The sequence below is a fragment of the Arabidopsis lyrata genome (genome assembly GCF_000004255.2).
Source record: "Arabidopsis lyrata subsp. lyrata unplaced genomic scaffold ARALYscaffold_2, whole genome shotgun sequence".
In the NCBI taxonomy this organism is placed as follows: Eukaryota; Viridiplantae; Streptophyta; class Magnoliopsida; order Brassicales; family Brassicaceae; genus Arabidopsis; species Arabidopsis lyrata.
The window spans coordinates 13,551,615-13,567,315 of NW_003302554.1; the positions used below are offsets into that span (position 1 = coordinate 13,551,615).

Sequence of the window (15,701 nt, forward strand, 5' to 3'; positions counted from 1 at the left end):
ATAAGAATATTGGAGCCGTCAGATTATTTCTTGACTTAATCTACCTCACTACTTTTAGTCTTTTACATTTCTGTATTATCTTTACATACCATATATTAAGGAGTTACTTATTGCATTATTAGACTTAATTTTGGATTATAATATATAAATGTGGGTTACCAAAATTGAATTCTCATTTACACATGTGTCCTTTAAAGTCCAAATCAAAAATCTACTTAAAACACGTTTTGCGCCCACTTGATTAATTACGAAGAAGAAAAGGAATTCAAGAACAAGGATTAAATATGATGAATATGAAATTGCGATTTGATGACTACAATAAAGGAAAAATAACAAAATCAAGTACTCAATTAAATTAAAATTCTCATCGATTTACATAATTCCCTTTTCTTAAAAAAACTTACAAAACTTCTAATTTAAACGTCTAAAAACCCTACATTATTCCAGAAAAAATAAAAAACAAAAACAAAAAAACTTGTTCTAAAGTCACAAAGAAAATTAAAAAAAAGTGAGAGAGATATGTTTACGGTGACAAGAGTTTCACTCTTAATCCAAAGACCGACCAATCAACGAACAAAACCCATTTTCTCTGATCGATTAGGCCACGACGTTTCCTGAGGTGCAGGGCACGAGTCGCTCAATCTCTCAATCATCTTCTTCTTTTCTCCCAAACTTCGTTTTTATGTGATTTTGTGTTCCTTTTTTCCCCTCAAACCCAAAAATTAGGCTTCAGTTTTTAAGCCTCCGTCTTCGTCTTCCGTCGTCGTTGTCGAGAGAGGTTAGTTTGATTTTCTTCAAATCTTTGCTCACTTGGATCCTTAAATTAGTGGGTCGTTTTCAAAATTTTGATTTGATTCGATTTTCGTTGATAGACCATAAAACCTAGCAATTACGACGATTAGGTTTTCAATTACGACGATTAGGTTTCGTTTGGTAGATTCTAGAAACTTAGTTCATGTCTATGATCGTTTCTAGTTTCGTAGCGTGTAGTGAATAGTTTATCAAATTCACTTTTGTTTTGAGTTGTTACCTAATTTAGTTTTAGCTGATTTTGATGAATATGTGAAGAGAGTGCTTTGTGGGAATAAGAATCTGGTTATAGTTGTAATGATATCCAATTTGCGTTTCCTCTGCTTATAGGTGGTTTTAGCTATATGGATATCTTCAACTCCAAAACGGATGCTTTGCTTTGAACCCTTGATGCGAGTTCATGCGTTCTATGTATGTGCATCGTAAGGAAGTAATGGGAGAGAATCGTCAGATTAGATCACGTTCTTGGAATAGAATGCCAACCAAAAGATGCAGTGCAAATGGCATAATGGAAGAGTTTATTTTGGTAGATGATGATGAGGTTATCATTCTTGATTTTCCTGAGTCATCAAAATGTAAAGCTCCGGGTACATCCAGAACCAGGAAGGAGTCTATTTTGCCGAGAGTGATTAGCATTGACGATGATGATGATGATGATGATGAGGATGAGACGGAAAATGTTCAGAAAGCTGGGAGTAGTTCAAGCAGTAATCCTCCTGCTGCTAACTTGCAAACATCTGCAGAAGTGGATAATGACGATTGCCAATTCATTCAAGAAAAGTGTGCTACTTTTAGATTTTCGAAATGCAAACAGACTTTCTCTACAATGCCCTCTTCTGGAATTCGATTTGGTTTAGGCTCTGATACTGACAGTGACTTTTCCGAGAGCGACTGTTCTGATTGTGAGATTTTAGAAGGGTCTCATAGAGAGGTCCGCGAGCAGTGGGAACAAGCAGCTCTCTTGAGAAAAATGAAGAAAGCAGGTAAAGCTGGTCTTAGTGAGGAGGCTGGTCCTTCAAATCTCCACAGTGACACTAGTTTCAGGCCTGGTTTTGGAAGAACTGAACAAAATGATCAAACATCTTTCTTCTTTGCCGCAAGAACTCCAGATGGTGGAAAAGCTGGTCTGAGTGAAGAAGCTGGTCCTTCAAATCTCCACTGTGACAACAATTTCAGATCTGGTTTTGAAAGTAGAACTGAACAACATGATCAAACATCTTTCTTCTTTGCTGCAAGTAATCCAGATGGTGAAAAAGAAACCTCTTCTACTTTCTTTGGAACCGATGGTAGAATTCCTGATATGGCGACTTACTTTGGCTCGGTAATGGAGGAAGACAGCCGAGCTAAACACTGTGCTAAATCTAGTTTTTTCAATAAAGAGGATTTTCGGGGGCCTTCTCCACTGTCACCCGAAATACGAGCTGAACATGAAAGGTTTGATACACCATCATCTCATTTTACTTCGCCAAAAGAACCGATACATCAAACTAGTTTCAAAAAAGTTGTAGAACAGCCAAACAAAGTGCAAGTTCAATGTGAAACTTCACAGTCACCCGAAGAGAACCAAACGAAAAATGCTGCGTATCAGTCTTATACCAAGGAAGTTGAAAATGAAGAAGACGCCTCAAAATTTTCTCCGCCAGAGACTTCTGATGGGGGTGGAGATACAACGCATGTGCTTGGCACCCAAAGTAATGGAGCCAGGTGTGAGCACGGGATCTCGAGTTTAGATGAATCAAGAGAACCGATCATTGATCCGATTCCATCTACAAGTGGACAAATGCAAGGTAGTAATGGTACAGCTCCTGCAATCGATGTCATGCTTAACAGAGAGATGTTGAAGGAGACTGATGAATACAAGAAAGCCCAAGAAGAAGAATGGGAGTCCAGGCAACGACAGTTACAGATCCAGGTTTGACCATACTCTGCTCAAATTTTTGAAAGTTCCCGTTAAATATTGAAAACTTTAAGTGTGGCCACCGGTGAATTATATTGACTTTAAGTGTTTCTTTCACCTTCAAAGAACCTATTCAACTTAGTTTATGTCTGCTGAATTATATTGTGCCTATTACAGGCAGACGAAGCTCAGAAGCAACGAAAGAGAAGAAAGTTAGAGAACACGCGACAGTTGGAGATGGAAAGAAGGCAAAAAGAGAGGGTGGAGGAAGTGAGAGAGACACAGAAGAAGGTTTTCTACTTTTCCTCAGTGATTTCTCTGAATAACGTGTTGATTCGCTGCTAATTCCTTTGCTTTTCCATCTCTATATCACAGGATGAAGAAAGCATGAACATGAAGGAGAAAGTCCGTGCAGAAATAACCAAATCGCTTAAACTGCTGGAACTCAAGAGCTTTAACATGGCATCGTTGCTTCGAGGCTTAGGGATTCAAGTTGGTGGTGGAATATATCCTCTGCCACATGAGGTTAGCCCATCATCTATCTTTTACAGTTAGTTATATTTGTTAACATCTTTTGTATTCACGTATCATGATCGAAACAATTGTAAAATTAGGTACACGCAGCATACAAACGAGCCGTACTGAAATTTCATCCTGATAGAGCATCAAGAGGTGACATCAAACAGCAAGTTGAAGCAGAAGAAAAATTCAAGCTTATTGCTCGCATGAAGGACAAATTTAAGCTTATTGCTCACTAACATTGACCAAAGACGTTTTATGATAATCTTTTTTTGAATTTCTTAGAAGGGACAATTCTCTCTGTAAATAGTTTTTTGATTATCCAACAAAAAACAAAATTGTGTTGGTAGGTTTTAAAGAAGGGAAAAATAGAACAAACACAGTGGTAATGGTATCAACGTCTTCTCTTCTTGCCTTTGCCTTTACCAAGTTGTCCAGATTTGAAAGCATGTTCTTGTTCTTGAAGAAAAGCCCAAGCTTTGCCATGTTTCTCTGCTCTCTCTTGCTCATGCGCAGCTTTCTCTTTTGCTTTAACCGAGCTCATGAAGTAGCTGTCTTTGCGCAGCTCACGCACTGCTCCTTTGGCTTCCTGTTTTAGCTTTCTCTTCAACTTTTTGAGGTCAGAACGGTATTTGTCTGGATCGTAATCCCTGCCTGGAGCAAAGCTGCACAACAAACGTATATACACCATTATAGAGATTATCTCGTGTGGTCTGTGTAAGTATTGACTATTGACTGAGTGAGAGAGAATGAATTTAGGGGAGAGACTTACTTCTCCTCAAATTTGGGATTGACCATTCTGATGGCCACTGGCTTATGCTTACGCATGGAGAGTGGTTTGCGTTCCTTGTGATGCTCGTCGGTTTTCGTTTCGATTAGCTTTGCGACATCTTCTAATTTCTCCTTGAGAGTTTGTGGGATCTTTTCTTGGTTCCCAATTTGGTGCAATAAAGTTGAGATGGGCATGAAGATCTCTGGAAAGGAACTCAATCCTCCGTTTGTCTCCACAAACCCTCCAAGAGTATCAACTACACTTGAAAGGATGCTTGCTCTGTTGAACCAAAGCCAAACGTATTATTACACACTTTTGCTGGCTATTGATGTCTTAGAAAGAAAATTGATTTCAGAAGAGAGAGAACAGACCTGAAATCATCAGAGCTGAAATATGGAGAGTCTGCTGGCTCATTCATTATCTTTAGGAAGTTCAAAGGCATGACCTCCTTTACGTTGTCTTGTATGCACAACAATGGAGTCAACGATTTTAATTCCATGAAATGATAAAACTGTAACACAAAACAGAAAAGCTCATCAGCCTGGTAAATAACAGTTGGCTCTGTGCATCTTCAGTTCTTACTTCTTAGATGCAGTATTGGGCTTTTATCAATCTAAAATTATAAGCACAATACAAAACAAGGTCTTGTTAAAAGACGTACCTCAGATTCCGCAGATGATGGTGACTTTTTGTCTGAAGCAGCCATCAGGAGAGTCCGAATAAATAATATGGCTTCAGGACAGAACTTTTTAGATTGCTTAGCAACCTACAGTACATTTTCGTTTGCATGAGAAAATGAAAATGGAAATCGCGAAGAAAAAGGGTGGGGATCAACTTCTCCTTACCAAAAGAACAATGGAGCATAAAAAGGAACCTATGGCAATATCACGACCAGAGGAAATGGGACAGCGCATGAGATATTCACACATCAACAATATTGATGGGGTCATCACAGCATGGCGAAAGTCAGAGCATGGAAAAATCATGGACCAGAGCCGCAAGAGAAACAATGTTTTCAAAGAAGGCCAGCATCCATCCTCTGAAAGAATGTTTCTGAACTGATTAGGGTGAAAAGATACTAGAGGCATGTATCTTAATGGACACTAAAACACAAGGTTATGGTAGCATCACAAACCTGGATTCTTGATAGCCTCGCAAAATTGTGCACGGGTCTTCAAAAGCCGCTGGCGAGCACATATTGCAGCAAAGTAGGGGATCTCCATGCTCATCTCAATCAAAGGTTTGACAAGCATATTTAGTAAATCAAAGTTCAAGGGCTTTTTGCTTGTAAGAACGGCAAAATACTGCAAGAGAACACCATAGAAGACCTGGGTAGCAAACAACAACAAACAGTCAGAAAGCAAGTGAGGCATGAAATGGCCTGAGAACTTAACCAGAATTAAATCTTTGAGAAGCAAAATTCAATCTTACCTGCATCTTTTTTCGGTTTTCAGCTTTAATTTTAATTGAGTGTGCTATCCGGATTCGGTTGACAATTAAAATAACATCTTCATTTGAACAATCTTCCACCAGGGCAAGCAATTCCTCGAAATTCTTTGGAGGATCAATCATGAACGGAATATCACGCTGCGTTGAACTCAATTTCTTCATATTGGTTTTTTGTTTCACTGTTCCAGACAACCCTTCTCCTTTATTTGGAGCAGCATAGTCATTCTTCAACTTTTTATGTACTCTTGGCTCATCATCTTCTTCATCATCATCCTCCTCCTCATCTTCCAGCTCATCCCCTAGCTCATCATCACTTTGTTCCCAGTCTTCTAAATGATGACGTTTTCTCTGCTTCTCATCACCCCCATCTGACTCATCATCTTCTTTTTCTTCACTTTCTGAATCCTCAGAAGAGCTATCATTCTCATCACTTTCTGAATTATCAACATCATCCTCTCTTTCAAGAACATCATCAATCCATCCCCTTTTCAGCTTATCTTCTTCAACTGAGAAGGAATCACCAAGATCGTCACCAGAAATGACCCTTGGCCTCTTTGTTGATTCCTCACCGCCAATTTCCTCATCCCCATCGCTTAACTCCTCAGTTTCCTGCATCCTTTTCTTACGCTCTTCCTAAGAGTTTTGAAAAATTGTATAATGATTAAATGATGTCAACCATAAGACCTTGACTTCACAATAAGATAAGAGCCCTTATTTATAGTGGTTTATCATATACATTTCGTAACAGTCAATGTAAACCTACAATGGCTTTTGACAGAACATACCTCAAGAGCCTCTAACTTTTCTCGCTCTTTCTGGGCAATTTCTTCAGGTGTCTTTGTCCTCTCAGAAGGACGAGCACGAATATCCATTGCCATATCATTCAGCATTAATACATAAGGATTGCGTGTATCCTGCAGACAAAAGGATTAAACGAAAAAGAAAACTTATGAACAGAAAATCCTGATAACACCCATATAGATACATATGCTCCGTATTTAAACAACTACAAACTGTGATCTATGTTCACCTCTTCGACATCAAAAGGCTTAGTTAAACTCTCCATCGCCTGAGAATTCACTAAGGACTTGAAATTTTCATCCAGCTCATCCATTAGCTTTCCCTTTTCCTCCTTTTGCTTAGCTTTCTCCATCTGGAGACCAAAAAATATAAAGAATTATCAACTGCACACTGACATGCCATGCAAAAGAAGATACCAGGAAAACAGCGGAATAGTCACCCTGCCAAGTTTGCTCTTCATGATGATCTCTTCCATGACTTCCTTCTTGCTCTTATGCCTCTGCAGATAGAATCCAAAATATCTTCAAGAACTTATATGTCAACCATCAAGGTAAATTACACACAAATATCTACAAGACCTGTTCTTACCTCTTCCTCTCCAGATGCGTCAACCTGTCTGTTTCTGTTTAGATGCTTCAGTCCTGTGATGGTTAGACAATATTAGCTATGTCAAAGTTTAACAGACACAATCAAAGTTGAAGAAGCTGTTAAAATGATATCAAGAAAAACATACTCTTTGATGCAGAAGCTTCTAGATCATCATCTTGAAGATCTTCATCAGACAAAAGTCCAGAATCAAAATCATCCCTTACAGAAGAACCACCAAGAGCACCATCTTCATAAATATCTTCTTCCCCATCAGACAAATTATACATACTCTTCTTTGCTAGTTTCAACTACATTACCATAAAAGAAAACATACACAAATTCAGTTTCTTTCTCAGTGAAGTATATGATTCTCCTCTCATCAAATAACTAACCTGACGCTGTCTCTGCGATCGAATTATACCCTTATCGAATTCACCAAGCTCATCATCATGTTCTCCAATACGCTTATCCAAAAAAACCGAAGCTTTTAAGCTTTGCTCATACTCTTTCTGCAGCGTGTTCTTCCTCTTATCAACAGCACGAGTTCGAGAGACACTGACGAACCGTTCTTCACCTTTACGCTTCTTTCCGAGGATATCGAACTTCCGGCGAGAGCGGATTAATTCAAATGGATTATCGACCTTCTGGGTCTTAGCTTTCATGGCGACTGCATCTGGTCCCATTCTTCTTTCGCCTTTTTTGTTAGGCTTCTTCTTCGTTTTGTTATCTTTCCCCATAATATTTTTGCTCCGGCGGCGGCGATGACGGTGGTTGCTAGGGTTTACGAATTACAGTAACGAAACAAGGTTTTGGGAGAGTTTTGTTTGTTTAACCTTATATCGAATTGCTCAGGCTACAAGAAGACGAAGAAGCGGGCGGGTCGGATATAGTTTCGACCAAAAAGCCCATTTTTTAAATTTAAGGCCCAAATTGGGCCTTTCTTCTTTCTTCTGAGAAATTGGCAAACACAAAGAAATTGCTTTTAGTCATGAAATCTCATACTGTAGTATTTTGTACATAAGATATGAAAAAGGAATCATACAGCAGATTCGGGATTTGATCATACAAATTACGAAACTATAATTTTGGCTGTATAAAAAAAAATCGGTTTTGCGGGTTAGTTCATTGCGGATAAGCAAATTCAAAATAACTACATTTATGCGGACAACGAAACAATCCGTAGACATGATAAGTAGGAAACCATTAATAAGAGCAAACTAATCCGTCAAAACTCGCATAATATTTTAATCCGCTGCAAACAGAACATATTAGCTCGTTTTTATACCCCTAAACATTTTTATAGCCGTAAGAAATCCATACTTAAAACTAAAGTTTTTTACATACAAACATAAACAAATAAGTTGAAAGAAGTAAAAGTCGTAAAATACTCGCACCCACAAAATCCACAACCATGAAATAAAGTAATTTTTTTAGAAAGGTTATATTAATTTAGATGTGAATAGATAACTATTTCAGGCAAGAAGCCAGAAATCTTTGTGACGTTTAGTTGTAAGAGTGTATCCACCAAGTTTCTTGCCTCTCTTACGAACCGCAATAGCCATGCAAGGAGAGTTGTTGATGCAATACTCGACGAAGTCGTGTTTGGGCGCGGGTCGGGACTGCGACGCCCATACCATTAGTAGCCGCCATGTAGCATGTTGTTTCTTCTGGCCTAGAACCAATAAGGACGCTTCTCGTTCTCTTGCCTCTTTCACTATGGTCGGACCCTTCTCGTCACCTTTTACAACCACCACTTCTGTCTTTACCTAATCCAACAAATTATTGATTGATTTCTTTCTAGTTATTAGAGTAGGAAAAAATGTTTTAAATATATATGTATGGTGAAAATTGATATCTAGTTAAAGGGTTATATATACTATGGTTCGTTAAATGAAATACAACACTTTACGAAAATCTGATGATCTGTGTTGTACAAAATGAAATGAACATATATATATATCGCTAATTCTACTTTAAAATAAAAGTCTAAAATTGTTCTGTCTGTTTGTCATATCTATTTACCTATATCTTATTCCATCAATTTCTTTCATGTTTACTATTCAGAAACATATGAACTATTTCTAAGCATATACATAAATTGAGATTAAAAAACAAAAACTGTTTCAAGATTTATTCGTAGGTAAAAAAAAAGGTATGGTAAAGAGACATATAATGAACCTCGGGTCTTTTAAGTTCACACATGGTTTTCAAGGCTGAAACCTTTTTATCAGCTCTTGACGTTGTTGGTTTGTCACAAGATTCGTCTTCTCCTTCTTTTTTGTTAGCTAGATCACCTAGAAAACAAAGCATATATATATATATATATATATGTTATGTAAAAGCAACAATACTTATTCTTGTGGGAGATTAAATTATACCAAGAAAGAGAGAATTGACCTGATTGAGAGGTTTTAGCTTTAATAAAATGGAGAAGAAGAATGGAATCTTGAGGCTGAGCACAATGCGAGAGAGTCCAAAGCAAAGCGTTCTTAGCCTCCGAGCAAGAATCAACCACAACCATTATTCTTCTTCCTTTTATCCCTATGGAGGTGGTTGGTGGCTCGTGGCTGCAGCCATGCTGGCTCGTAGTTGTCGGTGGTTGGACTCTTACATTAGCCCTTATTCTGCTCAGAAAGAACCCTTCTCCTTTCTTTCCCATTCTTTCTCTCTATCTCTCTTTCTCTCTTTGACTCTTTGCCAATGGAAGGACAAGAAGATGATATAAGATGGTGGAGAAAGTAAATGAGATTAAGAGCTATAGAATAATGAGTAATTATGATCTCGCTTTTGGTAGCTCCCCACACTTTTATATACGTAATCCTCAGTTTCTCCCCAAACTTTAGTACCCACATTTTTATTTAATGAGTAGTTATTATCCTTCTTTTTGTTGCCCCTTAGACATTTTGTGTAGTGTATAGCACCGACATCCACATTCCATATTCACAATCTAATGGGATATAGAATCGTTGTGAATTTTGCACCGACATCCACATTCCATATTCACAATCTAATGGGATATAGAATCGTTGTGAATTTTGCAATGACTAATTATGTACAACAAAGCATAATTAATACTATATATTTTTCCTTTTCTTTCATTTTATGTTTTATCAAATTCTAAGTCCGTAGATTAATCATTTACGTGAGTTCTTTTGTACTGTATTATGTTTCTCCCCGGTCTAATTATCGAAATCCATTGTGGGTGAATAGAGATGTCTATTTACTTGATACTTTTGTCTCCAAACTTTATTTTTTCTATTTAATTAATTGATACTTTTGTATTGCTTTGAGTATGATGGATAATGATGTCTCTACTCTTTTGTTTTAGTATTAGACATCGAGTGTTGGCCATTTTTCTTCATCATGCTCATCATCATACCATAGGTCCCAACACTAATTTCTGCCAACCGATAATTATTACGGGCCATGTGATATAACATAACATAGCTATAATTTTTTTGAAGTACATGAATTGTCATAACTGATCTTTAATTAACGGAACCAATAAAAAAGTTCGTAATGTTTATCAAGAGAAATGTCTTGTTCGGTGTGTGGTTTGATTGCATATAGATCTCATATTTAATTAACCAATAAAAAAGTGGGTTTGTTATTTTAAAAAACAAAATCTCCAACTTGGTTTTTAATTAAATGGATTTGGCATGATATCAAGTAAATGTAACCAACATAATTATCTTACCTTTTTTTCTAAACCAATTAATACCTTTCCTTTTTCGTGTGCCAAGAAACACATACTTTTTACATTGGTTACACATTTATGATTAAATATTTTTAAAATTAAAAAAATTAAAAAATCCAGCTCCTTGATCACTTTTTTTATCTTTCATTCCCTAAAAAAATTTCTTGAATTAGTGAAGTTTTTTTATATAACTTTTCTTGCACAGTTGCACTAGGATTAAGGAATAAAACGATATACAATAAACGACGGTAGTCGAATTTGTAAACCGGTAATTGAAAAAACAAGTCAACATTCCAAAAACATGAAACTTCCTAAGAGCATGCACATAGGTGATACTCATAAAGTATCATTAACAATTTTTTAGTATTATTTATAATGTTTGTTTATTGTTTGAGATTGTTTATGATACTGGTAATAAATCTGTTTCCAGTGGTGAGACCGGTATCGGTATCATTAATAAAAAAAAAATTATTTGCAAAATCGAAAATAAATATATAAAAACCTAAAATTACAAAAGATAATATTACAATCTATGAAAATATTGATTTGTAACAATTGATTTTGCAAATAAGCAAAAAAAAAAAAAAACTCTAAACAGAACAACAAGTTACAAGATGCCAGTCAATTTTGTTGCAATTTGAAGTTTAGATCACACGTTTGTGTGTTTCTCTCTTTTGTACAACCATGAAAAAGATTTTTCTCTTAAACATTCATATTTGCATACATGATAAGTTTACACACATTACACATACACACACAAGCTGTTATTGACTTGGACCTCTTTTGCTTTCTCTGAATTCTGGATTTCAGGTCTTGATGGCATTTTAGGTGCTTGTCTTTTGCTTTCTCTGAACTGAAAATCTCAGCCCAACAAAGAGAATCAGGGGTCAAGTCATCAACAGAGTTCACAGCTTCTCCACCACATGCCAAAACCAAAAGTTCCATGTTCCTCCTCTTTGCTCTTCTAAGAGCGATTATCTGGAGATACATATAAACATATATAAGGAAACAGAATGATAATTCGATTGTAACAACTTGTATACACAAGAAACAAGGTACAAGACAAGAGACAAGCTTAGTGGAAGATCCATGCATATAAGAGATTCTAGGTGAATCTGTCAACAAAAACAGAGACTCTAATTGCCCTAAAATTAAAGAACCCTAATAAGAAATTTGCCATCATCAGTGTTACAGTGTTGTTACAACAAATATATACAAGAACAGATATCAATCAAACAAATTCTAAAACAATTTTGCAGTCAATTTTTAACTAATAATTGCAAAAAGCTTTTCATGTTCAAGAAATTGAAGAATAACGAGTGATTGTTATCTACACCTCTGAGTTCCAGTAATCCTTCAATAGGTTTATACATTGCGATACTACTAATATCGAATTTACCATCATCAGATTGCATCATCGACTCCATCAAATTCTCAGACATCCATCTCTGTAGCAAGTCAAAGCACAGCTACAAAAACCAATCCCCAATGAAAATCAGATTAAACCTCATCGCAACAATCACAAAGAGAGAAGAAATCATCGTAAACTTTCAAAACTCACTGTACTCTCAGCTAATCCAAGCTGAATAATCCCGTCCGTGTTCTTAATCCGATCGTACGGATCCGTCTTGACTCTCTCCAACCCAATGTAATAAGGCGAATCGGAAGGTTTCGCCAGAGGAACAGCTCGAGAGGAGACTCGAACTCGTCCGATCGAGTTTCCACGAGAGAAGAGATTAGTCCGTGACGACGTTCTCGGTAACTCCGTCGGGTTGGAGGGAGGAGGACGGGATCGTTTTAGGTAAAGCTGGAGAAAGTAGAAGAGACAACAAGGAATGAGAGAGCCGACGAAGACATTTTTTTTTCTCTGTTTTCACCAAAAATACATTCACGGTCGAATAGCCTTCTGCCACATCATCTGATACTGAGTCTCATAAATATCAGTCCACTGATACGGATCAGACCCAATTATGTGGTTTTATCTATTAAAAAATTGTTTTTGGGCCAATGATACTGAGAAAAGATCACCGGTGTACATGGTCTAAGCTCTTTTGGTATGCCAAGTCATAAAATATCCCCACAAAATCTCCACGTTTCCTTGTGTTGCTCTCCAAAGAATCCTACTTAGCTCCGATTACGGACCAAAGCTTTAAATAAATCTTCCTTAAAACTAAAGTTTGTTGCTTTTTCTCATGCTTAATTGATTCTTTTGTCCTTCTTCTTCTCTTTCTCTTTCTCTGGATTTCAACAGATTGATCCAAGTCCAAGGTATGAGAACAGTTTAACATTAAAATCAATGTTCTTATGTTTCTCTGATTTCTTCCATGTCCCGTCTTAATTGATGAGCTCAAATCTTGTGTTTTATCATTGTTAATATCCATTTAATAAGTTTACGTTGATTTATTAATTCAGATCAATGGGTATTCTACTTTGTTGTTTTCAAATTCCGGAGAACAATGATGAATCTCTAAACGTTGCAAGAATCAGAACCTTCACTAACCCAATAACGAATAACTTATCCCCCAAGGTATCTTCCGCATTATAAACCCTAATTTCTCCTTTTTTTTTCTACCAAGAACAAGAGCTAACTTACATTTTTGATCCAGCTCGAGCAACTATTTCCAAGCTTAGAAAGAGAGGAAATTTACTCTGTTGCCAACGAAGAAGACGTTTGTCCGACATGTTTCTATGGTAAACCAAAGAATTATATAAAAACTTTGAAATGAGATTGAAAAACTTTTGATTGATTAAGATTATGTATGTTAATAATTCAATTCCTATTTGGATTGGAGACAGAGTATATTGATGAAAACCCGAAGATAGTTTTGCAATGTGGACATATATTTCATCTTGCATGCATCTATGAATGGATGGAGCGAAGTGAAGTTTGTCCCTTTTGTTCAAAGGTTTTTTTTATATCTAACACATTTTATGGACCGATCTTCTCTTTTTTTAGTCTTGCTCGTCTTATGTACCAGTATTCTATCTATTTCTATGACTTTTTAGTTTCGGAAAGTAAATTGGATTTTTTTTAAAAAAAAATTTATGTTTGTGATTTTTACAGACAATGCTTTTCTTGGAGGGTGAAGAAATTACAGAGCAGGTGGAGTAGTAATAATAAGAGATATACTCATATTCTTTTCGGCGGCTACAATTTCTATTCTTTGACAATTCTTTTCGAGTTTTTTTAACTCTTCCAATATTTTTATACATTCCATAAACATTTCTCTCATTCTTAAGGAGTAGAAAAGGTAGAAATGGAATACAAGTCTGGTAAAGCCGAAGGTCTCCATGCCCAAGACTATGTCAATGTTGGGGGAATTATAATCAAGAGTCAGGATATCATTCTAGCGAGTAACCAAGATAATTTTTTCAAACATGTTAAATATGACGGTATACTTAAGTTGGGCATATATACATTTAATAATAAATTATTTATATGTTTTAAAAATTATAATCTCTAAACTAATTATTATTACATTTTTGAAAAAACATATTACTATGTTTTGCTATGGTTTTGCTTATGTTTTGCTTTTGTTTTGTTTTTGTTTTTAATATTATCTTCTAAATATAATTCTTCCAAAATCTTCACTTTCCCAATAGATATATAATTAGTATAAAAATTGTAGATTTCAATTTTTTAGATATGTTAGTAAAAATAATTTAAAAACTGTTGAAAGTAGATTTATAAGAACAAAAATAAATTAATGAAAGTGCCACCAAAACTTGAAAATTCGAAAGAAAACATAAATATAGGTTATAGCTCAACACAAGAGAATAATAGTAAAAACTAAAAATAAATATTGATAATAGATGAGTTTCATTTGCTTGAAGTTCTTGTTTGTGAGGTCAAAAAATTAGTTGGGTGTAAAAGTAGATGATTATAGGAAAATATCAATGGATATGCATAGACGAATAGATAATTCACTCCCTTCATTTTGCATTGTTCCCTTGCTTCTGTTCATTTTTTTTACGCATGTACCCCTATAGCATCAAGGGAGTCGCATATATAGTATAGGGTTGTATCATTGCAGACGGTAGGAGAAGATTTTGCGAGATATTGTTTTGGGGAGTTTTGTTTATTTAATTTTTTTTTTAAATTTTTTTCTTGCCCAGTTACCGAACAGTCGTGTTTTTCCTCATCCTATATGAGGAGGAGAGACGGCGTTTTGAGGCTGAAAGAAAAAGGAAACAACTCCCCAAAACTGTCCTCTCGCATTCTTTTTCTCTGGTTCTGTTTTTCGAGCAAGGGTTTATATCTCAGATCTGGGTTTTGTTCTTCTCGTTTTTTTCTAGTAATTAAAATCGATTTTTTATGTTTGATTTTGCTTTCAACGACATGTTTTTCGTTGTCTAACTAGACTTTATCCATTTTTTTCCAGAACCGATGCCTCCGATTCTGCTTCCTCCCCGGTTGATTGCGTTTAGGTGTTTAGGTGTTATTCACGGGTTCTCCTATTCGTTTTTCTTTAAGAGAGTTCAAGATTGTCACTGGCTTACCTTGTGGGAAGTATCCAAGTATGAAGAAGAAGAAGAAGAAGAAGAAGAAGAAGAAGAAAGTTGTTTGGGCTTGAAGAAGATGTAACCGTGGACATGGTTATTACGATGTTGAAGAAAAGGATTGTTTCAGATCTCAATATGAGGATCTGATTATAGTTAGGAGATAGCCAAATTATCGCCTAACATTGTTATCAATACATAGAGACATTGTTGTCTTGGGTTGATGAATAGTTATAATTTTTGAGGTAATAACATGGTCATAGTTAGCCACTAACGTCTTATTGGGGTACTACTGTTAGCAAAACGTGAATGTTGTTTGTATGAATGTTTTTAAAAGTTGCTTTAAGTTAATATCTGCCTTATTTTAGTTAGCAGCTAGTCGTATTATCGACTAACAATGTTACCAATCAAAACTTGTTGTTCGGTGTTTGATGATTATTTACAAATTTCGTTTGGTGTTTGATGATTATTTAATATTTGGCTTATTTTAGTTAGCAGGTAGTCGTATTATCGACTAACAATGTTATCAATCGAAACTTGTTGTTTGGTGTTTGCTGATTATTTTCAACTTTAGAGGTGAAAACATTATCGTAGTTATATATCATATAACGTATTATCGGGATACTATTGTTATAAAAACAGGGATGAAGGTTTGATGAATGGTTGAA

The 15,701-nt window shown here is 35.9% G+C and overlaps 4 protein-coding genes and 1 long non-coding RNA gene across 5 annotated transcripts; 2 read left to right on the forward strand and 3 right to left on the reverse strand.

Annotated features, from left to right (window-relative positions):
• The first annotated feature begins 517 nt into the window (after nt 1-517).
• On the forward strand, nt 518-3,638 carry LOC9323286 (J domain-containing protein required for chloroplast accumulation response 1). The gene is made up of 5 exons (XM_021034682.1): nt 518-778; nt 1,141-2,722; nt 2,885-2,998; nt 3,083-3,232; nt 3,322-3,638. Exons 2-5 carry the CDS (start codon nt 1,211-1,213, stop codon nt 3,463-3,465), a joined length of 1,920 nt encoding a protein of 639 aa, XP_020890341.1. The 5' UTR covers nt 518-778; nt 1,141-1,210; the 3' UTR covers nt 3,466-3,638.
• LOC9323287 (nucleolar protein 14) lies at nt 3,468-7,698 on the reverse strand. Its single transcript, XM_002888652.2, has 13 exons — nt 7,229-7,698; nt 6,982-7,144; nt 6,837-6,889; nt 6,688-6,747; nt 6,478-6,600; nt 6,233-6,361; nt 5,430-6,080; nt 5,134-5,326; nt 4,844-5,037; nt 4,660-4,764; nt 4,370-4,509; nt 3,999-4,277; nt 3,468-3,891 (listed from the first exon to the last, which is right to left on the reverse strand). The coding sequence occupies exons 1-13, from the start codon at nt 7,571-7,573 to the stop codon at nt 3,621-3,623; spliced, it is 2,706 nt and encodes a 901-aa protein (XP_002888698.1). The 5' UTR covers nt 7,574-7,698; the 3' UTR covers nt 3,468-3,620.
• A 438-nt stretch (nt 7,699-8,136) lies between these two features.
• On the reverse strand, nt 8,137-9,729 carry LOC9324762. Its single transcript, XM_021034042.1, has 3 exons — nt 9,234-9,729; nt 9,015-9,130; nt 8,137-8,602 (listed from the first exon to the last, which is right to left on the reverse strand). The coding sequence occupies exons 1-3, from the start codon at nt 9,493-9,495 to the stop codon at nt 8,309-8,311; spliced, it is 672 nt and encodes a 223-aa protein (XP_020889701.1). The 5' UTR covers nt 9,496-9,729; the 3' UTR covers nt 8,137-8,308.
• A 1,406-nt stretch (nt 9,730-11,135) lies between these two features.
• Nucleotides 11,136-12,406, reverse strand: LOC9324763. Its single transcript, XR_002334215.1, has 3 exons — nt 12,095-12,406; nt 11,870-12,002; nt 11,136-11,511 (listed from the first exon to the last, which is right to left on the reverse strand). It is a non-coding gene; the product is annotated as an uncharacterized LOC9324763 (long non-coding RNA).
• Nucleotides 12,407-12,699: 293 nt separating this feature from the next.
• Nucleotides 12,700-14,129, forward strand: LOC110224271 (E3 ubiquitin-protein ligase At3g02290). The gene is made up of 5 exons (XM_021010247.1): nt 12,700-12,801; nt 12,946-13,060; nt 13,140-13,224; nt 13,330-13,439; nt 13,598-14,129. The coding sequence occupies exons 2-5, from the start codon at nt 12,950-12,952 to the stop codon at nt 13,643-13,645; spliced, it is 354 nt and encodes a 117-aa protein (XP_020865906.1). The 5' UTR covers nt 12,700-12,801; nt 12,946-12,949; the 3' UTR covers nt 13,646-14,129.
• Nucleotides 14,130-15,701: the final 1,572 nt, after the last annotated feature.

Coding starts and splice junctions, on each gene's coding strand:
- LOC9323286 (XM_021034682.1), top strand. CDS start 1,211: ATGCGTTCTATGTATGTGCATCGTAAGGAAGTAATGGGAGAGAATCGT. Junction 2,723..2,884: donor AACGACAGTTACAGATCCAG/GTTTGACCATAC, acceptor TGCCTATTACAG/GCAGACGAAGCTCAGAAGCA. Junction 3,233..3,321: donor TATATCCTCTGCCACATGAG/GTTAGCCCATCA, acceptor TTGTAAAATTAG/GTACACGCAGCATACAAACG.
- LOC9323287 (XM_002888652.2), bottom strand. CDS start 7,573: ATGGGGAAAGATAACAAAACGAAGAAGAAGCCTAACAAAAAAGGCGAA. Junction 6,890..6,981: donor AGAAGCTTCTGCATCAAAGA/GTATGTTTTTCT, acceptor TAACCATCACAG/GACTGAAGCATCTAAACAGA. Junction 4,510..4,659: donor CATCATCTGCGGAATCTGAG/GTACGTCTTTTA, acceptor TTTGTGTTACAG/TTTTATCATTTCATGGAATT.
- LOC9324762 (XM_021034042.1), bottom strand. CDS start 9,495: ATGGGAAAGAAAGGAGAAGGGTTCTTTCTGAGCAGAATAAGGGCTAAT. Junction 9,131..9,233: donor AGCTAAAACCTCTCAATCAG/GTCAATTCTCTC, acceptor TTTGTTTTCTAG/GTGATCTAGCTAACAAAAAA. Junction 8,603..9,014: donor GTGAACTTAAAAGACCCGAG/GTTCATTATATG, acceptor TTGTTGGATTAG/GTAAAGACAGAAGTGGTGGT.
- LOC110224271 (XM_021010247.1), top strand. CDS start 12,950: ATGGGTATTCTACTTTGTTGTTTTCAAATTCCGGAGAACAATGATGAA. Junction 13,061..13,139: donor CGAATAACTTATCCCCCAAG/GTATCTTCCGCA, acceptor TTTTTGATCCAG/CTCGAGCAACTATTTCCAAG. Junction 13,440..13,597: donor TTTGTCCCTTTTGTTCAAAG/GTTTTTTTTATA, acceptor TGATTTTTACAG/ACAATGCTTTTCTTGGAGGG.